This window comes from Argopecten irradians, chromosome 8, assembly GCF_041381155.1.
Source record: "Argopecten irradians isolate NY chromosome 8, Ai_NY, whole genome shotgun sequence".
Taxonomy (NCBI): Eukaryota; Metazoa; Mollusca; class Bivalvia; order Pectinida; family Pectinidae; genus Argopecten; species Argopecten irradians.
Genome location: NC_091141.1, coordinates 16,924,793 through 16,952,336, shown reverse-complemented (window position 1 = coordinate 16,952,336; position 27,544 = coordinate 16,924,793). Strand labels below are relative to the sequence as shown.

General features: G+C 33.8%; 1 protein-coding gene across 1 annotated transcript; it reads right to left on the bottom strand.

Moving 5' to 3' along the window:
- Positions 1–1,109: 1,109 nt before the first annotated feature.
- LOC138329520 (uncharacterized) lies at positions 1,110–24,667 on the bottom strand. Its single transcript, XM_069276562.1, has 8 exons — positions 24,610–24,667; positions 23,519–23,540; positions 21,538–22,028; positions 20,238–20,354; positions 14,860–15,548; positions 13,245–13,284; positions 10,221–10,293; positions 1,110–5,586 (listed from the first exon to the last, which is right to left on the bottom strand). Coding segments are annotated over exons 2-8 (1,419 nt in total). The 5' UTR covers positions 23,527–23,540; positions 24,610–24,667; the 3' UTR covers positions 1,110–5,585.
- Positions 24,668–27,544: the final 2,877 nt, after the last annotated feature.

Here is a 27,544-nt window from a genome sequence, read left to right as displayed (position 1 = left end):
ATCATCTTTAAATACAGAAACTATTACCCATCAGTGAAAAATGAGTATATCGTGCGACTTTCTCTATTGGACCACAGTGAAGATTGACGTGTCGTCCATCCTCGATACTCCAGGGGTTCCGATCACTTACGATATCTACACCCCTGGACTATCTCATAGTGAAATTGAAGGCAGCTCAGCGGAAAACATTTGACCAATCACAGGGCAGCAAAGATTCCCTTTGAAGACTACAGAGAGAGCGACGCCTAACATCAAAGCAACACAGTCAACCACAGTGTACCGTTATACGGCTCTTTTGATGTACATCAAATGACTAAATTACCTGTTCTGTTCTGTTGCCTCCAGTTTTACTATGATATAGTCCAGGGGTGTAGATATCGTAAGTGATCGGAGCCCCTGGAATATCGAGGATGCGTGTCGTCGAGATTTTGTCTCCATGGCAAACAAACGGTGCATTCTTATTTACAGGGACTGAAGTAAAAGTATGCTTTGTTCTGAATGTTTATTTTGTAAAGAGAAGAATAAGAATTAAATAAAATACATCACCAGTTTTCAGTAAACACCATATCCCTAATCCTGACATTAACTTCTTTTTTAATCTTAGAAGATGAATCATCTTCATAAATTCTTTGCGTTACATTGCACAGTACAATATAATTAATCCATATGTTACCGACAACATCACAATACATTACGGTGCGTAATGGATGAATACAAATGTATTGTTATCATGTCCCACAGCGACGAGCTGTGGTCTGATTAGTACTATGTCTGGGCGATTCATTATGTGTAGCAGCCGTACAGCATATCCTTCAGATGCATCATATATATTCCGGAAATAGTCATATATCAATCCAATTAATAACATTTTAATATATGAAGGTGCAATACTTCCATTCTGAGATACGAAACAACCTTATGAAATCTTCATATTCAGTATCTTTAATAATATAAGGCTTCAAGTTCGTACGAGACGAACAGTTGTATATTTTCTCTTATGATTCTATATTCTTGCAACAGTGTTGTGTAATTTCTGTCACGTCCAATGAGTCATGTGGTTGCAGTTATGTTTGCTATACATAATAATAATAAGGAAATAGAATGGAGACTGTGAGTTGCTGATATCATTTATTTGACTTCTCCACATTATTACAAGATGTATGGTTAATAGCATAGCCATGTAACTGGCTGATATCATCTGACGAAATTAGAGAAAATTATTAAAACTACATAACTACAATATAGCAAAGTTAACAGGCAACATTCAAGATTTAAAAAGCATATCATTTCATTTTAAAACAATATGGCTGGTAAATATCACACTTGTATAATTGTAAAAATAACCACATCACATGTGTAATATTTGTTTCCTTTCGCGTATTTTCTGGGCATTGCTTAAGCTGAAACGGTTTTTAATTTTCAAAATGTGAATATAAAACAAATTTGATATTTTTGTAGTCACAAGTTATTATTTAAACGGCCGCCTTATGTTTCCGGCCGTCGTTTTATCGCACGTCAATTGACAATCGCTGCATTAGTCGTCAAGGCAACGAAAAGAATCTTCATTGTTAAAGATGTTCCACCGCTGCCAAATTGTATTTTTTCTTCACTATCAAAACAGTAGCAGACGATTTGGTATTTTTCTTCAGTTACAAAAGTTACTTACTTTACACCATTACTACCATTGGAAAGTTTAGAGCTTCTAATTTTACTTCAAAATAAAAATATTAGAAATAATCAATTGCATCCCGAAAAAATTCCGTGGCACTATGTTCTATATAGAATGACTGCGCATGCACCAAAACAAAAATAAATTATTTTATATTATTTCTGTGTTAATTAGACATGCATATACACGATTAAACAACAATTGCTGTTCAAATGATGAGTATCATTTATGGTCCGTCGGCGGTGGAGCATCTTTAACATAAACTATACAGATATCCTAGTATTTGTTTGTTGTTATAACGTTATCTAAAATCGTCATCCATATAGATTTTCTGATGTTATCGCTGTAAAAAAACTTTAAAGTTTTGCTTCCAAAGGAGTGTTTGCCGTTATAATTAACAGTCATGGCCACGGATTTATATTGATCAACTTCTTATTGATCGTTAACGTCTGAAAAATAGAAAGGCATATGTTTTCAAAATGAGAACGTTAAGATTTCTGATATAGAGATAGCTGTGTAAATTATTAAACAAAATCAAATATAAGCAGATTTATATATAGTAAGCAGATAGAAAATGAGATAACCAACAGCTAAACATTTATAATCTTCTACGTGCTGGCATTGTCCACAGCGTACAAATGTAAAATCACATGCTGACCTATCGATTGCCCCTCTCTAACCGAGATAGTAATATAATAGTTCATTATAAGACAAAACATGCCGCGTGGCAATATATTAAGATGAAATGGTGACATTCACATTTTTTTGTCTCACAAACAGGCAGGCGTTTTTAACCACTATATTTGGAAGGCTATGTCTCTGTCAGTATTTACATGCAAGCTCCCAATTGGGTGTCCGAGTCGTTCTATTTATATACCAATCGGACATCAGCGGAGAGTAATAACGTTCGATGTATGAAGGTAGTACTGCATTCGAATAAGTATACAGGGTATTTCATGAAATATCACAAGGCAAGTAAAATCTACAAATTCACAAACACTGTATACAAGTGTATTTGATAGACTTATAACATTGTGTAAAGTTTTCGCTTGTTAAAAGAATTTTCAGATCATATTCCAGCTTATCAATATTCCACAGAAATATGTGTACATTAAAATGGTTCAGAGGAAGTATTTCAGTGGGTAACGAACTTACATTTACTTTCTATAGATAAGAAAGTTGATGAAACTTGAATTATACATTACTAATTTGCCCAATAAAATTTATACAAAAAAATAGCTATTGGTACAAAAGCAATCTGTATATGGACCAAGTATTCGTTATGAAAAGAGACCTATCAACCAATATTTTTGGAATTATCAATCCAATTAATTAATTGATATTTCCCATATATGATATGGCAATATGGTCACGAACCAATTTTATTAAAACCAAATCTTGTATAAATACCTTTCATCAATTCAAAAGGTCCAAGGTGTCTTACAATATGGTCAAATTAAAGATGTTCTCTAGAAATGTATGGCAAGGTTCCTTTTCATACAAAACGGTATCAAAAGAATATTTTATGTCGTCAAATGAAAATATTTTCTCAAGAATATAAAATAACTGTATATCAACAATGTGAAAAGTAACAAATACACTGACAAAATGTTTTTAAACACACTTAAAATCTTTTAAAATAACTGGTGTCTCCAACATGATGTCAATGATAAAATACGATTACTATCAAAGTAGTTCACCTTTCTATGACATATGTGGCATAACTAAGCGAAAATACTGACATTTTTCTTTGGAAATCTACATAAAACCACAGGGTTTGGTAACCAAGCTGTGCAAATAATCAAAGGCACCAATAAAATTGTTTGATATCATTAGCTACAACACGAATATTTGCAGTTGTGATTTAACGTGACGCTACCCAATTTGGAACACTTATGAAATATGTGATACAGAATTCTCAGTTTATCATCTAATCTAACAATAACTCTTCTTTCCAAAAATTAGGTACTGAATAGTAACTGTGGTAATTTTGAGACGTCACTTTGTTTCCTATTGCTTAGTATCTCTATTTAAACATGGAAATAATGAAATTGTGATCAAATCTGGGAAACGAGGCTGTGGGACAACCATTTAAATAATATATATTTTAAACAAGAAAAAAAAACCAATTGCTTAATGGGATATTTTTATACAGATAAAAGCCTTATATAAAGTAAACAATGTTTAAACTTTCCTTAAATGAATTCTAACATTTTTTATATTATCCAGACATTTTTAATGAAACCATATTAAGGAGGTGTTCCATTTTGGGTACTCGAACCTGGTGAAACACAGGGCTGAACCGGGCATGCTTCAAAGCTTTCTATTTCATGTACTGCTTACAATTAAACAGATCATGAAATTAATACTGAAGGCATCTATTTATGGAATGTTAAAATAAAAATCTGGAATCAAGCACACGTTAGAACATTTTCACAGTTTTCTTCAAAAAGTGTAGCGTCAAGGTAGGTTCAAAATCAAATTTCATTAAAAATCCATAGGAAATTACATAACTGTCCTCATGCAGGAAGCGATTCATTCAATAAACAACATTTAATTTTCATATTTTTAATATTTGTTTACCATTAGTAATATTTTAATGGACGTTCATTCTTTGTGCATATATTGTAGTCACCACTGAACTACAGGAGGATTCCGGACAAAGTATATTTGCTGCCCAGACATTTTTGTCCTCTCAATCTTTAGATGAAAACATATTTGCAAAAGTCACTTTACACTTAAGTAACAACATTGTAAAATGTCAAATGAAATTGTAAACCACAACTTGGTTTCATGGTATGATCATATGTACTCATTTCAACCTGTAGACATTTTAATGAATTTGGACATACTGCCAAAATTAATTTTGAGTTCTTACACGTATATGCCAGTGTATAATCAATACCTATGCATTGGATGTATTGCAATTTTCAAAATATAACTTTTGATGGTGAATAACGTACGATTCATCACTATGAAAATTATGGCACATAAAGCTATCTACCGATTAACCAACAACCAATTTACATATAGTATATGATATTGTGAAATATAACGATTCATCACTATGAAAATTATGGCACATAATTGTTAAAAAGCTATCTACCGAAAAACCAACAACCAATTTACATATAGTATATGATATTGTGAAATATAACGTAATTTCTGTACAAATCACACGCTCCGATATCTCGCACTAATCAGTCCATTGTTTAACTTCTGACAACAGACCTTGTAGGTTTGACAGATCACAATAGCATATGCAATAAATAACTTGATTATTAGTTTTAATATGTATCAACGAGATCTATTTGTAAATGTGGAATGAGATCTTTATCATGTTCTAATACTAAAATAAACAAAAATCAGTATTTGAAATAAATGTTTGCCTGGTAATATACGACGACTTTGTAACATATACTATGGTACTGTTATAAAGAGAGTTTTACGAAGTAAAAATCAAGACACGATTTTGACCAGATTTGATTAGTTTGTTATGTTCTATGAAGCTTTCGTCTCAACATACAACATAGGCAAACAATTTTGTTTTCCAACTAAAGGCCTTCCATTTTAGCGCGGTAAACAGTTATTTCATTTATGACTTGATCATCATCCTCTATTATTTCATCAATGCTGCCGCTAAGATTATATATTCCAAGTCAATGTGATAATAGGGAAATCACTTTCGAATGAGTTTGTAGATGTAGCAAATCGAGAGTTCTCTTATTGTAGTGAAAATCATACATAAGGCATTTTAGTTTGTTGCTCCGAGTATTCACATACATTATATGATACATAAAATGTAATATAATGTGTATAGTTTCCAAGACAATCTACTTTCTCTTCCCTGTGATACCATGCTGGCTGGGCTGTCGATGAATATGTATAGTTGCAAGGGAGTATTTAGTCTAGAATATCTGCAAGGCAAACATTTCAAATAACATAAATTAAAAAAGATGTTCTCAAAAGGTCATTTTAACATACATTAAATAATCATTGATAAATGCTTATTAATTGGTCTTACTATGATATACTTTGCGTATTTCAATATACATGAACAAAACAAATAAATGATAAACAGCATGTAATCCATTTCTTTCTTCCTCTTGAACTAGCGAGGTTTTTTTATTGTCAATACTTGTCTGTATCCTTTATGTTATCATTAAAATAAGATAATCAGAGAAATTGGAAATTCCAAACAAATACCATCATGGACACTACAGGGGCTACTATCACTGGAAAAAGAAACAAGCGCAACACTACATAATTTGCATAATGCAGTCACGTTATGTAACATCGAGAAGCATTCCGAGAAAAAATGAACATGGCGGTGATGGTTAAAATAAGTAAGCACCATGATGTTTAAATGGAGTTTCTACAAGTACGGGATATAACACTTCCAATGAAGATTTTGGATGAACACAGTTATGGGTACTGTTTACCGCCACAATCGTAGATTTTGTGATTTCGGCTTAGTTTTAGAGGTACCTATTAGAGGCGAGACGACATTTCAAGCGGACAGGGAAATGTCCACCTAGCATATTTTTCGTAAATTTCCCGATTCATCAGGCCATAACTTGGTCAATACTCTGCCAATTTTGTTCATCAAGCACTCATTGGAAAGATAAATTAAATCTCTTTAAGGTAAGATATGCGTCACTGGTGTATTGAGCCCGTTTATTAAAAAATAATCACGGTTTAAAAAAAATAGGGCCAGGCCTTAAAGGGCGCCGCAAGATGTTTCAGTAAGCATTAATTATACAATGTTTAAAAGTTCAATTTATTAAAATAATAGAACCGAATTTTCTGTTTATTTTTTATTCATATGTTCACACTCTATCTTTGTCCCAAACTCCCCATTTGAGAAGGAAACCTACATAAGAGAAGAAACTTTTTTTTCCGTAACAGATATGCCCTTTTTGGTCAAGTGAGTATATTGGACGATAGTCTATCACTTGAACGCTTGCAAATAAAGAGCAACAGCACTGAGCTTCTGCCGGATTAAAATTACGTTCGTCGGAACTTAAAAGCGTTTGAATCGCTTGATTATAAGAGCGCAGCTCTCTGCGCGGCCGAAGGCCGCGTAGAGCGAAGCTCCACTAACCATAACACATGTGTGAACATATAGATTCCAATACATTCCAGTACCCCTTGGACTTTGAAATTGTGTCCCGCGGGAAAAGTCTCGCGCCTCCATGTAGGCAGCCATGTTTTAATTCTCGTTATCAGCAACGACGAGATTTGAAATTTCTGTACTAGACTAAATGTGTTATCAGTAAACACTTTAAAATTACAGTAAGTAGTTTTAATTTAGACATATACATCGCAAAAAATGTACTGGTCCAATATATACTGTATATGTTCTCAAGCGCACGGCACCGTCAGCAGTGACGTCACAAAAACTGACGCCAAAGATGACGGCACAGATTCGCGCGTATTTTTGATAGCATCTGATAAAAACAAGATTGAAGTATATATTGAGCTATTCCATTTGGATTATTTTGAATTCTTTCTAACTATCGATAGTATGTTCATGTCAGTGAAATATTTTATTGTTAATCTCGTAGAAAAATATAGACAATACTAGAAATTGTCATAGACAATTTGGCGGGCTTTTCACTATATTTAGTTCATGGGTTTTGAAGTTGTAACCAATAAATGACCTTGACTTTCAGCCCTGAATAAAAGTGTTTTAGTGAAGATCTGCATGAAGTTTGATCAGCCGAAGAGAACTCTCATCTTAATCCAATTCATATTTCCAAATTCCCACTTTGAATTAGTGATTAACTTCACGACTTGCTTACCAACATATGAACAAGGTTAATCACTTATAAAGAAATATACTGTTACATAGGTTTTTTAGGGGGAGTTATCTTTCTTTGCGCAGATTAATCTCTGTCTCAAGAAGAAATATGAAATAAAATGGAGACTACGGCTTGAAATTTGACCCGTACTTCAAACCGGAAGTTGACATTTTTAGCCCACCATCATCAGATGACTTTATAGCCCATCCCCTGAACATCTTATGTATGAAATATGATGATCCTAGACCTTACAGAACTTCAGTAGAAAAGTTTTCATGTTTATTGTTTAAAACAGGACCTTTAACATTTGACCCTTACCGAAAACCGGAAGTTGCCATTTTTTGTAATAACATGTAGAGAGAAAAAGTTTACGCTTAAGATTAGCTGCAAAAATATTATTGGATGAACTCTGTGAAAAGAACTGTTAGTGAGTTATAAGCATTTTTAAATTTTAAGATATGACGTCATAGCGGCCATTTTGTTTTTTTGATGAAGATGAAAATCATATCAAACGTTAGAGAACATTAGAGGGGTCTTTTCTCTAGCAATTGTAGACTATATTAGTCATTCAGTTCGACAATATATAATGTTAAACATTTTGGCGGGAATTTCGCAAAGATCAAAGGAATGTTCAAAATGGCATACAGCATTAACCGGAAGTGCTACCGAAAAATAAAAGATACCAAATTCATCAGAATGACATTCTGCATCGATATGTAAAAAGAAATTTCGCAAAATCAAAAAAATAAAAATTCGTGAACTTTGACCCCATAGCGAGCTTTTTTATTTGACCTTTGACCTAATTGCTGTGATTGAATAAAAGTTAGTCTATTATATGATCTACATAAAACATCAAAAATATTTGTTGTATCTTAAAGGGTTTTTGAGTTATGGCTGTTTTAAACTTTTTAGGTATGACGTCATGGCGGCCATCTTGGATTTTTGACCTACTTAAAAATGTTGCGGTCACCTCTTCAACTCATGCCATACAATATAACAATAAAGCCATTGGCATACCTCTTACCATTTTGAAGATCTTTTGGACACAAAATAAGTGTAGAAGAAGAATAATAATAACTAGAAATTGTCATAGACAATTTGGCGGGCTTTTCACTATATTTAGTTTACAATACCGTCCTGTAAATAATCTTCAAATTACATAATTGCATGAAAGCTGTAAAACCAACGATAAGTTAGTTATGACCATTTAAACAATTTATTTATGATATGTGCATTTGACCCCTGTGAACTTGAATATGGGTCAAGGTCATTCCTAGTATCTGACTTTATAGCCCATCCTCTGGACATCTTATATATGAAATATGAAGATCCTAGACCTTTACAGAACTTGAGGAGAAAAGTTTTCAAGTTTATTGTTAAAAACTGGAACTTTAACATTTGACCCTTACCGAAAACCGGAAGTTGCCATTTTTTGTAATAACATGTAGAGAGAAAAAGTTTACGCTTAAGATTATTTGCAAAAAATATTATTGGATAAAATCTGTGAAAAGAACTGTTAGTGAGTTATAAGCATTTTTAAATTTTAAGATATGACGTCATAGCGGCCATTTTGTTTTTTTGATGAAGATGAAAATCATATCAAACGTTAGAGAACATTAGAGGGGTCTTTTCTATAGCAATTGCAGACTATATTAGTCATTCAGTTCGACAATATATAATGTTAAACATTTTGGCGGGAATTTAGCAAAGATCAAAGGAATGTTCCAAATGGCATACAGCATTAACCGGAAGTGCTACCGAAAAATAAAAGACACCAAATTCATCAGAATGACATTCTGCATCGATATGTGAAAAGAAATTTCGCAAAATCAAAAAAATAAAAATTTGTGAACTTTGACCTCATAGCGAACTTTTTTGTTTGACCTTTGACCTAATTGCTGTAACTGAATAAAAATTAGTCTTTTATACGATCTACATAAAACATCAAAAATATTTGCTGTATCTTAAACGGTTTTTGAGGTATGGCTGTTTTAAACTTTTTAGGTATGACGTCATGGCGGCCATCTTGGATTTTTGACCTACTTAAAAATGTTGCGGTCACCCCTTCAACTCATGCCATACAATATAACAATAAGGCCATTGGCATACCTCATACCATTTTAAAGATCTTTTGGACACAAAAAAAAGTGTAGAAGAATAATAATGATAATAATAAAAAACAGAACAAAAACAATAGGTCTTTTCACCACATGGTGAAAAGCCCTAATAATAATAATAATAATAAAAAACAGAACAAAAACAATAGGTCTTTTCACCAAAATGGTGAAAAGCCCTAATAAAGTTATGATGTTATAATCTTTTACATGTAGCTGCGCTCTTCTGAGACTTTGCCTTAAATTCATATTATAATCAGCTTACTTCAAGCATCACATTCACGATGATGGGATTTTTTACAGTGGATAAAAAAATGGTGGCCGCAAACTGAAGCTGTCAGTGTGTAGGATTGAATTTTGAAGATAGTGTTTTTTCTTATATTTTCATGTATGCGTTACCTTAGAAGAGCTTCGAACTTCGTGCCCTTCGAAGGGCTGCGCCCTTGTTATATATATGTATACTGTTGGTGAACAAATTTCGTGCCAGGTCCCTGTGGTTTGGACTTAAACTGTGATGCTACGGACTAACTTGTTTACACTTACAGACTATTCAAATAAAGATAAAAGAAAACGCAGGGACAAAGCGAGGTTGTTACAGCGTCAATGAAAATAATGATGAGGCTAAATACACACCATGAATCCTTATCATTTGCTGTACGATCGTATACAGTTGATGTCTGCGAGGCTTGATGGGACTCGGCTCCATCTGAAGTGATAAATGATTGTACATCATGTGACAATATACAAGTATATTTACGCTTGCTAATACGATCACACTTCAGCAAAACTGTACTTGAATCAACGATATAATAGGATTATTAATTTCTCTTATAATTCATATTGTCCTATTATTGTCCATTTAGTTCATGTCAGGAGATATCCCGCCTTTTCATATAACAGAGTCAGCTCCCTTTTGCGTAGGTATCATGTCGTTTTCTCCGAGAAGTATGACGTTACGTTCGGAAACCTATGACGTCACAATCAATATCTACCCGCAAAGGCAGACAAACTCTGTATATGCAATTAGAGAATTGTGACACTGGTATCGATTGTGATGTAATGATGGGGACAACAGCATATAGTTAGAAACTGATGATGGCGTTATTTGGTAATGCTTCATTCTTAAACAATAAAATAAATGTATTTTGTTTATTTTCCAAGAGATGCTATGAAACCAGTATCGAAATTTCTTCTGTCATGAAAAACAAGAGGTTTCCAATTTGAATCCACACCCTCTACGTCCCAGGGTAGGACTCCCTCATTGATATAAAATATGATTGCCTTAATTCACCCAATGATATCTCATACCAAATCTGGTTGTAATCCACTCAAGGGTTAAGAAAGAGTAGACATTTAAAACAAAGCAATATTCACCATTTGGGGCCCTTCCCCTCCAAGCTCATATAAATCATGACTGTCCCACACTAAATCTGGTAACGTATATCGTACTTTTAATGTAGGCAAATCAAAAGGTAGATCATGGACCTTGTTTTCCTAGAAATCCACATTATCAAGTATGATATATGGACCCTTGTTTTCCTAGAAATCCACATTATCAAGTATGATATATGGACCCTCGTTTTCCTAGAAATCCACATTATCAAGTATGATATATGGACCCTTGTTTTCCTAGAAATCCACATTATCAAGTATGATATATGGACCCTTGTTTTCCTAGAAATCCACATTATCAAGTATGATATATGGACCCTTGTTTTCCTAAAAATCCACATTATCAAGTATAATGTAGATGTGAATGATGATCGTCATAACTATATGTTGGAACAACGTCTTAATGATGTACACCTCCGAGAAGTACATTTTCCTACACACTAAACTTTATTTCTTATCTAGATTTTTGAAAATGGGAGTTGCTGCCATAGCAGAAATGGGCAAAAACCATATGTCCGTGTACTTGTTTTTGAGTTATTACCTCTCTAAGATACGTATTTGACAAAATCTTGGATTTTATGATAATTTTGTCGTTTTAGTCAAATACAAATGACACGATATCTTAAAGCTATATTTTCCTAATGGGTTGTTTGATATGTATGAATTTATGAGTTTATTGTACACTTGTCCTCTTTAAAAATATAGCAGTTACATGTATTGTAAAAGATGCTCCACCGCCTACAGAGTATAAACGATACCCATCATTTTAACAATAATTGGTGTTTTTATTCATGTATATATATGTCTAATTAACACAAAAAAAATCATATAAAATAATTTATTTTGCTCTTGGTGTATGAGCAATAAGTACTTCGTTCCATATAGGACATAGCGTCATCGATTTTTTTCGGGACGCAATTAATTATTTTTGATATTTTCATCTTGAATTAAAGTAAGAAGCTCAAACTTATCGATGGTGGTAATGGTGTAAAGTACGTAACTTTTGTAACTGAAGAAAAATACTAATTCGTCTGCTCCTGTTTTTGATAAGAGAAAAAATACTATTTGTCAGAGGTGGAGCATCTTTAAAAGACTCTTATTTTCCCCTCAGAATAGCAACATATGTTACCACTACCCCTCACGTTTCAATTACAAAATGACCAGTACAATTTAGTCGATTTTGCCAGCTCTAACCTTATAGAAAGAGTTCTAATATTAAACTTTTTAAAATTTATTTTCAAATCAATGCAGAAGATGTTGCTCTTTCTTAAAGTAACCACGCAAATAGATGGGGATCCTATAGCTAGTTTACATGTTTGCCTCATTTGAATCTTTGTTACTTTGTCTAGTGCATAATAGTAAAGATTTGCAGCAAAAATGAGCATAGCCAGCTAATAAACCTGATCGCAGTGAAGTTTAAAGTAAATCTGGTTGAAGTGGAAATAGAGAGAATTTGGCTTTACTCAACACAAAGAAAAACAATTCAAAATGGCCGAAAAATGGGTATTTTCTTTGAATCTATGAATAAAAATTCTACAAACAATGGAAGTCACATTTGTTTTGTTGGTTTTTTTTTACAAAAAATTACATTCAGCAACTTGTTATAGATATTGATAAGTTTTATATGAAAATCTCAAAACTATCTTGATTTAGGTTGAAAAGAAATTTCAATGAGACTGAAACCTCAGAGGTGTTTATCCTTAACATACATGTGGTAATGTCAAAATAATGTCAATAATTTCCAGCAGAATCAAAATCTTTCTTTCTTATTCTATTCAAGCCAACGTGATATTGCATGTTTATTCCAAAAGAGTTTTCATTGTTTCATTGCTCAGATATGACAAACGTTATATCATTTAACATGTAAGATAATTTCTGAAACAATCTTCATTTAAAATAAATTCAAAAACGTATTAATGGTAATAAAAATGCACAAGTTGTATTATAAACACATTGTTCCAACAGAAAATGAAGATTTCAACCTAATTAGAAGCCTATTTCGTTAATTCCACAATGATGATTTTCCTTATAGGGTAAGTTACGAAATGTTAACAGAAGTACTTTCGCTTTCGATTTAGAGGCACCCATATGTTCACAACACTACAAGGAAACACAACAAAATCGTCATATACGATACGCTTAAACTAAAATGGAAACATTTTAAGTCGGGAGGATGGGAAAATGAAACACTGTTAATTCAAAATTACAAACTAAGACCATTTATGATTTTTCTCAAACATACAATAATAAATTACTGGTACTCACCACAAGGATATCTGGGCGACTGCATAACTTTCAAATTCAGCTACAAAGAAAGAAATGAATATAAAAAGCTAATAGACTTATTATTTGTATTTGCACATTCTTAGTCAAATATGTACAAGGTAAATGAAAAATCATAACTAGTCTGATGACAACAATGAATAAACACATGTGACATTACATTAGATACATTTCTAGGAGGAGATGCAGATTTAGAAAATGATGTTGCAATATGTTGCAAAGGCAGTCCAAATTTATATTGATAGTACTGGCAGGTTTTGACATTATGAGCATCCTACCCCATTATGTATATATTATCCTATATCTACCCTGTATCTTAGTTAATTAATAGATTACATGTTATACATATGTCAACAGTATAAATCACTTGTATCTGCTGGCTGGTGTAGTTGAAAGATTTTCAAGGAAAGGAATGGCTTCGAGTGGATCTCCAGTGCAATGTTTCTATGGAATGTGTATAATGGACAAGATTTTAATGAAGTAACCGATCGGTGTTTCCCAGCTAGTCAGATAACTATGAACACAATTGTCACGTTTACAAATAATTATAAGTTAATAAATAACTATTCTCCTCTCCTATACTCCTCCATCTTTCCCTTTTCTCCTTCATTCTTAAAATAGAAAATTTTGATTCATATTATATATATGTATTGTCTTCATTGCTGTCCATTATGTATATATTCATATTATGTATTCGGGAGAGGACGTTACTAAGTTAGCAAAACTTGTGTCCAATCCCTGTTGTCAATAATTTACGACAATAAAAATATGTTTAAAATAAACACATAATAAAGGAAAGCGATAACATCAGATAGGAAGGATATATACATGTATGTATAGGGATATTCTACTAGAGGGTCACATAATGTAAAACTTAAAAACATTTTGCGATCCCGGGGTCAGAATATCCATATCCTTTATAACTACATTATGGAAGATTTCTTTCTCTAATACTTATACCTCGACATTACATATTACAATGAAGATAATCCGCCATTTTGAAAATATTGCGGTAATAAGTTCTAAGAAAAATGCGACTGCGATAAAATGTTTCATACGTTAAATTTTACGTGGAGTTTCTATTTCGTTAATACCAATGTTTGTCTTTTTAAACAGGTTCACGAGTCTGTTTTCTGAAAATGATATTTTACCGAGAAAACACTAGGACCTAATGTTGTAGACACAGGGACATCACAAGGTTGTATTGTAGCAATATACAATGTAGCCTTTAATGACGCGATTATGTGGTACAGAGATAAGAGAAATTAGTTTTCGTTTTTAGATTGTGTCATAACCGCAGAGCAACACGTTTATTTATCAGGTGGTTTCCATAGACAAAAAATAAAGGGCATAGTAATATTGTCTCTTGGGCCCGGTCTACACATAAGAATTAACACAAGAACACACGTTTTAGATCATAACTTAAAGCACTACATTCATGCCTTAGTCAAGTACGACTTCAACTAAGTCAAACGACACGTTAGTCCGGTTCTATTATGTCCTTCTTTATATATCACCAGTTCCATATTTTATGTAATAGAAAAAGGATACAATGTTAGAATAATACAATAAACGGTAGAAAAACACAGTTACATACCTCATCCAATGCCATTGTTGCGTGTGCCAGCTTTTCGTCTTCTTGTTGAATCTTTATGGCTTCCTTATATTCCTCCTCCAAAAGATCCAATTCTCTGTCTTCTCGTTCGTGGATTTTACCTCCCAGCAGCTTGTCCATTCTACGCCAATAGCCGGCATCCTGCCCATAAGTGTTTTCACTCTTCAACACATTAGGACCTAATGGTAGTTTGTACCTCCTAAGTTCTAATGGCGAAGTATGGAAAGGTATTACTCTCCATTTCTTCGTTTCATTTTCAATAGAATCCATAAGCAATGACTCTGTAACCACCTTAAGATACTCATTAGCCAAGAACTCTTTAGTCACAAACAAGAATGCATATGTGCTTCTTGTATAGGCTTCATTGAGTGATCCTAACTTGCTGCCCTCGAATCGTTGGTCATCGTACATCACAACCTTAACTTTTACACGGCGGTTGCCTACTTGGATGATTCTGTCATTAATAGTGTTTCGGAATTTTTCGGCGGCAACACTGTCATCTTTGTTTTTGTCATCATCTCTATGATACACCACAATCGCATCGCTCTGTGGAGACTTGAGATATGGAGAGAATCTTGATTTGTATTTCCTAATCAATCGTATTTTCCTTTTCAGTTGATCACGTTCTTCCAGAGTGAAACGGTGCAAAAGGCTGTACTCCATTTCTAGATCTGGCCGAAAATAATAATAATCACCTTATATTATATATAATAATAATAATAATAATACTGTAAGAGGTATCTTCATAATTCCAACTGTTCTGAAATCAGAATGATTTTTTTAAGTATTCCAGAAAAATTAATGTAGTGTAACTTTCTTACTTTTGGAGAAAATCAAATTTTTGTGTCCCTGTTTCCCCGATGCAAATATTCACTGTTGCCATACTTGGAAGGTCTTTGTTACTACGGTGTTTATTCCCGTTGAAAACAAGCGTTTTGACGCCCTTCGAGGGTTAAGTTCATTTTACGAATTTAAAGTCAACAACAAAAGCGGAACAATATCAAGAAACAATGCATATCAGCACTAATATCGACATTAGTCGGGCATAGAACTCAATACCAGATCATAAGATTTTCCTGTAACAGTTGCGATAGGAAAATATTACGATGTCAGTAAATAAATGTTTAATTTCTTTCGTTTGATTCAAATTCTAAATTTGATGATTTGATCCTGAACATTCCAGTGACGTCACTTTTAGTAGTAGTGAATGAAACGTCAGTCAGTCCCGCCAAACAGTGACGTCACAATCACCGGAATGACCTCGCTTACATATTTCCCACGGTAGTAAAAGGGAGTACACGCTCATTCGGTTTAGTGAATGCATCTTTTCTTGATTGTTTCGCTTTCAGCAGAATCGTGTATACATGTATAACATGCAATTTACTTTAGTTTTGAATATCATCTTCTGCATGTATAATGAAATGGTTGCATGATAAACAGAATACACAGTCTTACAATACAAGTTTTTTTTGGTATCGACACGGAAAACCTAGATGACTCGGCAAAAACCTTCTCATCTCATTTCATTGCACAAATTTGATCGTGGTCTTATATTATGTAACTTTTCATCGGATATTAGATCTAGATATATCTGTTTTCAACAGTTATATTTCTATGAACATATGTAATGAACATGTGTACAACACAAAAGAAGAAGTCTCAACTGCTATCCGTACGGTGGCTGATTTGTGCCATTTCGTCTTTTCGTCTTTTTCGTCCCGAAAAGACGAGAATTAAGAAACCTTAATTTTCGTCTTTAAAGACGAAATTTAACAAATTTAAATTTCGCCCCGAAAAGACGAAATTTAACAAACCTTAATTTTCGTCTTTTCGTCTTTTCGCCCCGAAAAGACGAAAATTAACAAACCTTAAATTCGTCTGCGAAAAGACGAAATTTAACAAACCTTAATTTTCGTCTTTTCGTCTTTTCGCCCCTTTTAAAACAGAAGTCAACATGTTTGTTTACAGCAGTTACGTAGATTTCTCACACGTGGCATATGCCACGTGCCACTAACAGATTCATCATTCCGCAAATCCTTTAGCGTGATTGATACATTTTTTAAAATTCATTAATATCTTATTTTTTGTGTTCTAATCGCCCTCTTTAGCAATTACGCTTATCAAAACATTGCTGTGTATATGTAAGGACCATAATGAACTTAAGATGCTAAATTAAGCACTTACAGGAGTTGCCTCCCCTACACAACTTGAAAAAAAAAGTTGTTGGCGGGTATTATTTGAAAGCGTTTGAACCATGGATAAACTTGTTAACAAAATAATTTATGAAAGACAACTCGTGAAGACTTTGAATTTAAAGGAAGGACTTGTACCAAGAAATTGCTCAAATACAGTTAATTATAACAGTCAATCAGTAGGTACAATGTACTGTGTATTATTTGAAAAGACATTTTGACTACATACATGACATGGTCTTCATCATAATTGTACATTAGAAATTACATTATAATCTCCGTCGTATATGATAGATGACAAAGTATATCTGTAATTTGTATTTTTTCGGGGCGAAAAGGCGAAAAGACGAAAAGACGAAAAGATGAAAATTAAGGTTTGTTAATTTTCGTCTTTTCGGGGCGAAAAAGACGAAAAGACGAAATTTAAGGTTTGTTAATTTTTGTATTTTCGGGGCGAAAAGACGAAAAGACGAAAATTAAGGTTTGTTAATTTTCGTCTATTCGGGGCGAAACGACGAAAAGACGAAATTTAAGGTTTGTAATTTTCGTCTTTTCGGGGCGAAAAGACGAAAAGACGAGAATTAAGATATTTAATTTTCGTCTTTTAGTAAATTGATAAGCATGTTATTTAAAAGTATTGGAAACCTTTCGATATACACGTGTATATCATGACGTTTCAAGTTGCTGCTCGTATTATTTTTTGTGAAAAATAAATTAAATATATATATGTTATAAAATTCTGTTAGCTTTTTTATTATTATTATTGTTATGTACAGTGTATGTGATATTTGCACGAAAACACAGATTTTACCTAAGAAGTCAATGATATATACAAAATGTAAATATTATATAATGTAAATATCGATTAGTTTGTAATAAAATAATAATAATAATAAAAACAACGAAGAAGTCATCAATGTATTATATAACTTAAGGTAATTTCGAACGAGAAATCACAATACCAATATACTTTAAAACCATAATGATAAAAAGTACCAAACATTTAACTACCTGTGCCAGTAACACACACTTATAAGGAACACAATTACAATGAATTCATGGTTATAACGTTGTAATGCTTACCCCCTTCAAAGTTCATAAATGATATATGCAATATTTATATAACAAACTATGTTTTTAACGAACTGGTTTTGTTGGTCCTGAGAGGTTCGTTATAACCGTATTTTACTGTACATATAAATTTGTATGCAGTTGGAAAATAATTTCACTATCCGTACAAAAGTGAGGAACTATGGAAAAGTCACCGACCATGTAACAGTAAATGATAAATAAAAGATATATAAAGCAGGGATATACCGTATTTCGTGAACGGAATGGAATGCACACATAATTATTCAATCACAAGATTGTAGCGGAAATATCCTAATTGATAGCCCTGGCCAGTGATAAATGGTGTTGTTTTGGGAAAATAAAAAAAAGCATATGTATGTTTCAGGTACTCCTACTAACCCTAGTTTTTACCCCCGACCATAGCTATTTTATCACATATTTTTCAAAACAAAAATGTAGTGTGTGAAGTTTTCAGCTCAGTATTTGACACTTCAAGTTTTTCCAGATAAAGTTAAATTACAGCAATGAGAAATGAAAGAATTCTAAACAGCCTAAAGCCTTAAAGACAAAATACTTCGTAATATGGTTATAAAGCAACTGAACCCCTCCTCAATAAAAAAAAACTAAAATAAATAAAATAAAATAAAAACAAGAGGTCCATGGGCTTTAAAGGTAATCTGACTATTGGCACAATACAACATAATCGTTTAAAGATTTTAGCCTATTTGACCTCTGTGAATGGAGATCAAAGTTATTTACAAAAAAAAACAAAAAAAAAAACAAATATGGTAGCCCTTCATCCCAGCATGTCACAGGCCCAATATCAGGTCTAAGCCTCTTACTTATAGCCTATTTGACCCCTGTGACCTTGGATAAAGGTCAAGGTCATTCATTTGAACGAACTTGGTAGCTCTCCATCCAAGCGTGTCACAGGCCCAATATCGGGTCTCTAGGCCTCCTAGTTATTCTCAAGAAGTCTTTTAAAGATTTTAACCTACATTTTGAACTAACTTGGCAGGCCTTCATCAAAGCATGCGGCAGGCCTAATATAAGTATCCTGGGCCTTTCAGACTTGAGAAAAAGTTGTTAAAAGATTTTAGCCTATTTGACCCCTGTGACCTTGAAGGTCAAGGTCATTCATTTGAACAAACTTGGTAGCCCTTCATCTCAGCATGCTGCAGGCCCAATATGAGTATCCTGGGCCTTTCGGTTCTTGAGAAGAAGTCGTTTAAAGATTTAAGCCTATTTGACCCCAGTGACCTTGACTGAAGGTCAAGGTCATTCATTTGAACAGACTTAGTAGCCCTTCCTCCCAGCATGCTGCTGGCCCAATATGAAAAACCCTGAGCCTTTCCGTTCTTGAGAAAAAGTCGTTTAAAGATTTTAGCCAATTTGACCCCTGTGACCTTGAATGAAGGTCAAGGTCATTTATTTCATCAAACTTTGTAGTCCTTCATCCCAGCATACTGCTGGCCTTATATGGTTCTTGAGAAAATGTTGTTTAAAGATTTTAGCCTATTTGACCCCTGTGACCTTGAATGAAGATCAAAGTCATTCATTTAAACAAAGTTGATAGCCCTTTATCCCAGATTGTTGCAGGCCCAATATCAGGTCTCTAGGTCTCTTAGTTATTAAAAGGAAGTTGTTTAAAGGATTTTAGCCTATTTGATCCCTGTGACCCTAAATGAAGGTCAAGGTCATTCATTTGAACAAACTTGATAGCCCTTCATCTAAGCACGTCACTGGCCTAATATCAGGTCTCTAGGCCTCTTTGTTATTCACAAGAAGTCGTTTAATGATTTTAGCCTTTTTGACCCCTGTGACCTTGAATGAAGTTCAAGGTCATTCATTTGAACAGACTTGGTAGTCCTTCATCCCAGCATGCTACAGGCCAAATATCAGTACCCTGGGCCTTTTGGTTATTGAGAAGAAGTCGTTTGAATGAAAAGTTAACACGCGGCGGACGGGGCACGGCAGACGGCGCACGATGACAGACGGTGCATGATGACAAACACATACATTTTTGTATAAAGGATATGATTATATATATTCCGTAATGTATCATTCTCATAAAAGGCAGTGGATACATCATCTTACCAATGTTGTCATCTAACTCTTCCTCTAGTTGTGGTGGCTGACTGGCAAAGGGGTCTCCAGTGTCCATTACAGCGTCTGTATCTACTTGTGATGGGAGCCGTTCCAATGACCGCTGACCTGACAACATCATATACTATCATGAAACATTGGCCACTTATTGTTCTCTCTGTAGTGTTGGAAGCAGTAGAAGGCAAACAAGAGGTCCAAGGGTATACTGTCATCCGACAACAGGCGTATAGGAAATGTATTAGATATGGTGTCATGGTGTCTAACTCCAAAATAAAAAAACTTTGTCAATACCATGTCAGGATCACTTCAGTTTCAGCCAAATCGTACTAGTAAAACTTGGAGATAAAAAAAAAAGATCAAAATGAAATTTCAAGGTGGCGACTCTGGCAGCCATCTTGGATTTCAGATCGTTGTTAACTGGTGTGTAAACTGCGTTTTTATACAGATATTTTAAATGACGCGCTAAAGTCATGTTGAAATATCTATCCATTTCCATCAAATAAATTTGATGAAAATGAAATATTCATGAAAATGCATTTTTTGAATTTTAAATAGCTTTTTAACAATGTGGGTCATATCAGTACGCCTATTTTGCATACGAAAGTAAGCAGATTTGCATAACGGCCATTTAACCAACGATTCTAACATCCTAGGAATAGTGTGGTAAAGGGTATGGAATGTAATTCCCTCTCATCAATTATTTTTCAAAATTTACCAAAAGACATTCGCTAAAGTTTGTTTCTTTTGCAACTTTTCAAAAAAATAGTTAATATTGTGTAACCTCTATATATATATCTACTGTGCCACCATGATGATGATTGCCAGAATTCCTCGTTGCTTTTATGCGTTTTTTCCCTTCAATTTCAACAATTTTTTATTTCAAAAAGATAAAGGATCGAACAAAAGTTACCTGTTAAAGAACAAAAGTTACCTGTTAAAGTACAAAAGTTACCTGTTAAAGAACAAAAGTTACCTGTTAAAGAACAAAAGTTACCTGTTAAAGAACAAAAGTTACCAGTTAAAGAACAAAAGTTACCTGTTAAAGAACAAAAGTTACCAGTTAAAGTACAAAAGTTACCTGTTAAAGAACAAAAGTTACCAGTTAAAGAACAAAAGTTACCTGTTCAAGAATAAAAGTTACAAGTTAAAGTACAAAAGTTACCTGTTAAAGTACAAAAGTTGCCTGTTAAAGATCCTTTTGCGATAGAGCACAAATAAGTATGTTACAGTGTCCTGTATCGTTGGAACAACAAATAGATGTGCCATATCATATTTATGTTCTTATCCTTACCTCGTGTAAATGACATGCTTATGGAATCTAGCTCTCGATAGAAGTTGAATTCAAACTTCAGTGAGTTCTGGATATCTCGGAAGGCAGTTGAAACAAGACCAAGAAGTTCTTGTGCATTTAAACTTCTATCATCGGGGCTGTGGATCACTTCTGTGCGGAATTTGAATATCTTTTTCAGCGAAGAGAAAAGAGAATGGTCACCGTCATCTATGTCCGAATTCCATTTTGCATCATCCGGTTTTATACCATTAATGTTCCTAACTATCTTTGTGCATAATGCTATGTCAAAATTGGTGATATTTGGATCCGTTTTTTGAAGAAGACTTCTCTGTTCACTTGTAAGTGAAGTGCACTTTTTATGTAATTCCGAACAAAACGACGACCAACAGCGCACTTTTGATTTTATCAATTCTCTCAAAATTTCAGCACATTTACATTCAGCTATCAGTTCTAAGCACTTTTCTTCATTAGTTTGATTTGGTGACGGTGCCCTGTATAATATATTATAAATCACGTGTTAATACTGAAATGATAAATGATTTTGTATAAGGCATATTTATCCAATTATTTAAAAACAAGAAAACGCTACATCTAAAATATTAAAAAAGAAAATCATATTCACAGTATCATCTAGATCTACAGACTACAGACTAAGAAAGAAATATACACGAGGCCAAATTAACAACATTGAGAAGTCCATCACTTTAGTATTTGGTTATATTTAAACTTTATTTTCAAAAAGGAAACCCAACTTTACAACACTTAAATATTTGTGTGTATTCATATTTCGTGATTTACAGCTTTCAAAGAATGTCGATTGTTGACATATTAGTAACCTCTGCAGTGATTCAAATAATATTTAAAACAAATTAATTGGGCTCTTTATTTATTTATTTAAAAAAATTTGATAATGAAGTTTTGCAGCACTGACATATCCTCGATATTCCAGAGTTTACTTTCACTGTCGTTACCGGTATCCTCTCCTGGACTATTTTATAGAGAAACGGAAAGAATTTCAGGCGCTGATTTTCTTACTGAATAATTTCAGGGGCCTGTACCTAACCTTTTCAATAGAGAAAACACTACATTCCAGCTTTCTTAATACAATTGTCATGTAAATGTTAGAGTTTTTTTTATTTATTTGGTGTGACTTGTAAATAGTGTTAAATACGGTCTCTGTCACTCAGCTGACGGAGCATGCTTCTTTGGCTCAGTCGGTAGAGCCGTAGATTTCCACGCCGGAGACCCGGGTTCGATTCCTGGTCGGGGCACTCGACAGGAATGTGTATTTTCCCTGTTCTTCTACATTGGCGCCCAACTAAATAACCCATGGTAGGTGGTTAAAGAGTCTCGGGTTGAGATTTAGGAAATCTCAAGAAAAACAGGGGGAGTAGTGTAAAAGGAGCGGGTCGGTGTGACTTGTAAATAGTGTTAAATACAGTCTCTGTCACTCAGCTGATGGAGCATGCTTCTTTGGCTCAGTCAGTAGAGCCGTAGATATCCACGCCGGAGACCCGGGTTCGATTCCTGGTCGGGGCACTCGACAGGAATGTATATTTTCCCTGTTCATGTAAATGTTAGAGTTTTTTTTATTTATTTGGGAAAATATTTACGTAACATTGGGAAAACACAGCAAAATTTCTCAAGGGGAGGGGCTTTTATTCGGCATCAAATGTACCTAATCTCCTGACAGGGAGTGACTAATCACAGACCAACAGAAACTTCCTTTGACAGAAAGCGACGTCTAACTTCAAAGCTACAAAGTCAACCATAATGTACCAGTATTGGATGCGTTGTCACACACAGAGCCCTCAGTTTTACTATGATATAGTCCACGGGTGGATATAACTACAGTAACAGTAACCCATGGAATGTCGAGGAAGCAGTAAGTGCACCAAGGAAAACAAATGAAATGTCCACGACTATTTCATGCTATATTAAGTACATGTATAATTGGAAACAAAAAAAGTTAACTACTCACTGGGCCATGCCTTAAAGATATTCTGAAAAAGAAAATACAAAATATAAGTTGTACATGTACATGTCACCTACTTCATCATTCACAAAACGTGGCTATATATAGCCCAATGACGTCATTAATAAAGCCTTGATATAGCCGTACTAGGATGACTCGTGACGTGAATATCAATTCTTTCATGTTACATAATTATTATTTGATGTCATGTTTGAGAGACACACGAATCTGAGACTTTAGTATCAATATGGACCCACCAGAGTGCCTACAGTTTATATAGACCATTTTGGACGTTTTAAGGGCCTGGGTTAAAAAAATTGGTACATAGATACATGTACATGTACTCAGTATAAGAAACTATATCTAGACCTAAACACCTGAATATGGTCTGTGGACACATTGGTGGGCCCATGTTGATATAAACTGTAACTAATTCTCAGATCTCTGTGGTTTTAAGTAACCTAATTCCATCTACCTGTGAATACAGCAATAACAAACAGTCGTTTTATATCAACCCCTTTCATTAAACAATCGTTTGCCAAAATCGTCGCTTTTGAGGAATACATATAGCTTGATTAAGTTGACAAACAAAATGCACGAAGAGTATTATTCTTAGAGTAAGTACCTTTAAATATAAGTGTTGGTTAACTTTCTGTTACATCCCAGGAGTTTGGCAATAATTTTTGAATACCACATCATTATATGCCGTGTCAATAAAAACACATGTACATTTATATATTATTGGCAGAACGTCAAACCATGTGGGTACATGTATATCACATTACATATATAATACAATGCACGTGTACATACAATTATGTACATGCACAGGTGGTATTTAAGGACATGTGTATTGGCCGAAATTTCAAACCTTTTATTTCTGAGTCACAGGAACTACATTTATGTAGCCTACAATGTACCACCTGTGTGTACATGTAATATGAGAAGACACTTCCTGCTCTCATCATGAAACAGGATTTTTGATCGAGTTACGTCTATTTAATTATATCTTAGTATATTGGACTAACTGTTACGACAACAATTTTTAGTTCTGCGTAAACAGCTGACATAATTTTCTAAAAATTCCTCAAACTCACCTGTCTCCTTTCACTATTAGTATCTATCGGAACACCTCCCTATGTAGAGTAATATCAAATACTAAATATACGAGGAGTTCCGATATAAAACAAATTGGGGATTTCCAGTTTAGTCACTTCCTCTAATAGACTTGCTAAAGTCACGAGGTCATTTTTTATATGTATGTATCCAGAAAATCCGCGAGACGATCAGTGTAATTTATAGAATATTTACTATTGAAATTATGTTTAACCTCTACTTTGCACTTTTAACCGTTGTTCGTTTAACCTGCCTTTATTATTAGACACCCACATCCTGCAATATAACGTACACATGTATGTGCTAGGCAAAAGAGGGAGAAAATCCTAATATGATAATATAAGTAGGTTTAGCGGGCAATTTTGACCGTAATACAGAAGAAAATGTGTTTTCGATCAATTGACAATGATGATGTGTCGTGCAGAGTTAAAGTAACAGAGCACTTTTGTATTTATTCCTTGTATAACAAAAGTATCGTTAATTAAGTCGTGTGCTTTTTTACATAGCTTATCCAAGGGATATTTGGAAAAAAAAACCAAGAAATTACTGAAAGTGTTCAAATTAGATCGATAATTTGTCTTACGCGGAGACATTACCAGGGGCATATAGGACTACTTATATAGCTAGATATGCCAAAGTACGGTCAAATCAGACAAAATTAATACGGTTATTAGTTCCACATTAATACAAATACAGATATTGTAACCAAGTTTGTATTTAATTCCCCCAAAGGTAGATTTACATATGCGATCGTCATTTTCAAAATACAGATATCAACTCATCGTAGGTATTCCAGTGAATATACTGTCAATATAATAGACGTAGCGCGCGATATTGGTGACGTACCCGGCCTATGAATTATACTTTTCAGCCGGGTACGAATTGGTCCCTATGTGTCGTAGTGGAGCATTGCCTCCGGAAATCACTTGGGCACAGTTTTCTATACTTTTTTGAAGGTTTCCAATTATTTTATGCGTATACAAATATTTACATATTATTTTTGTCCAAAACAAACATAACTACCATTCTTAATACCTACAGTACCGCTCACACGACGTCAAATTCACAATTTGTGGACCTGCCGTATAAATTCCCTTCATAAAGATTTCATATGTATTATGTAAAAAAATAATGCCTCGATGAGAATCTGATATTTCATGTGGTTCAGTTTTATTGCCTAGTAGGTAAGCGATATCAAACAAGTACGATAAAATGCAAACAAACGTTTTATAATGGTTTGCATAGTCATTACTTTGCTCCATTAGCAGTAATAGGCACCAATTGTAGCTCTAAAGACGACACCATTTTCTGTTTAAAAGTCTTTTGAGCTACAATATTGCAGCTAACTGTCAATATAATAGACGTAGTTCGCGAAATTGGTGACGTCGTCTCAAAATACACTCATCCTTTACTTAAAGCGTTGTGGTTTTCTTTTATTTTCATATACCTGCATCGTATTATATATCACTGAAAGCGGTTTTTAATGCATTTTGAATTAATGGGTAATAAAGGCGGAAAAGCGAATCATAAAAACATTTTAATCACGTTTAGTTTCTCCAAAACACTGAGATAACGGCATGTAACGCGTAACAATTACCGGAGTGTTGGTTTTTAAAAATGATCTAAAATCGCACTAAACATACGCAAAAATAAATGAACATGATTCAATGATGCGGTATGATGTGTCAAATGGCATTCATGAAAAATAGAAATGTGTTAAAGGGACAATTCAGAAAGACTGGGAACAAAAAGAGTATATTTTAGCGTCCAATGCATAACACAGGCATCTGATATTTAGTTATAGTTAGACATACCAGAGTGTCAACACACACTTTTAGATGTGTAGGAGTCTAGATAAAGAAATCAGGAAATTTCATTCTCTTCGTGGTGTATCATACGAGTACAGTCTACATGTAGACATTTATTTAGATCCATAAAACGTCTTAAGATTATATGGGCACTATGTTATGTCCAAATTGAAATACACTGTACACTGTACTAATTCTCAGACCCCTGTGATTCATAACAGTAACTCCAGGCACGCCATTTAAAAAGCGTGATTAGAAATCGATCTGTACTAAAATTGAAAGAATATGTATCAACATCGGCCATAGGAAAAGTGCTTTAACATTTATAGTCAAATCCGCGACGACGACGCGAGGATATTACATGTACATTGTATGTCGGTACACCTTAACCACTCGGCCATCGCGTCTCCGTAAGTACCAGTAAGCCTCAAACAAAATAGTGAACATAATCATGAGGAAATTAAAATTACGCCCTATATGCATAGTTTAACCTGTAAATGTTCGTTATTTATATAGTGCATCATTCTTTTATCACTGGTACATGTATATATTGGATAACGGTAAAACATGCTTTATAATTAAGGATTAACTTGAATAGATTTTTTATGTTATGGAGATATAACACAAAAATCTGAGTGTACTCTAAATAAACCGCGAGCGGTTTATGATGAGAGTACACTCAGATTTTTTGTGTTATATCTCCATAACATAAAAAATCTATTCAAATTAATCCTTATAATTCAATTTACTAAAGATAATCTATTCAACACTTTAAAATTCATTTTGGGACTCTTTTGTCTATGAAATTATTACGCCGTCATTTCAGCCAATCAGAAGCGACGTTACAAACGGCGACGCCATTTTTTCCTTTATGGGCTGATAAAGTAAATTGTTAAGCCAATGAAAATGCTCGTAACAAGCAAAATAAATCGCGTCAGAAAAGCACCGTCAAAACGACGACCATTTATATGTTACGCAATGTGTCACCAACATCGCGCGTTACGTCATACATGTACAAAAATAACAGTACCGTGTATGGATATTCATTAATCCCCTCTTTCATATTTTTTTTATTTATTTTAAATCGTTTGATCTGATTAAAATTGTT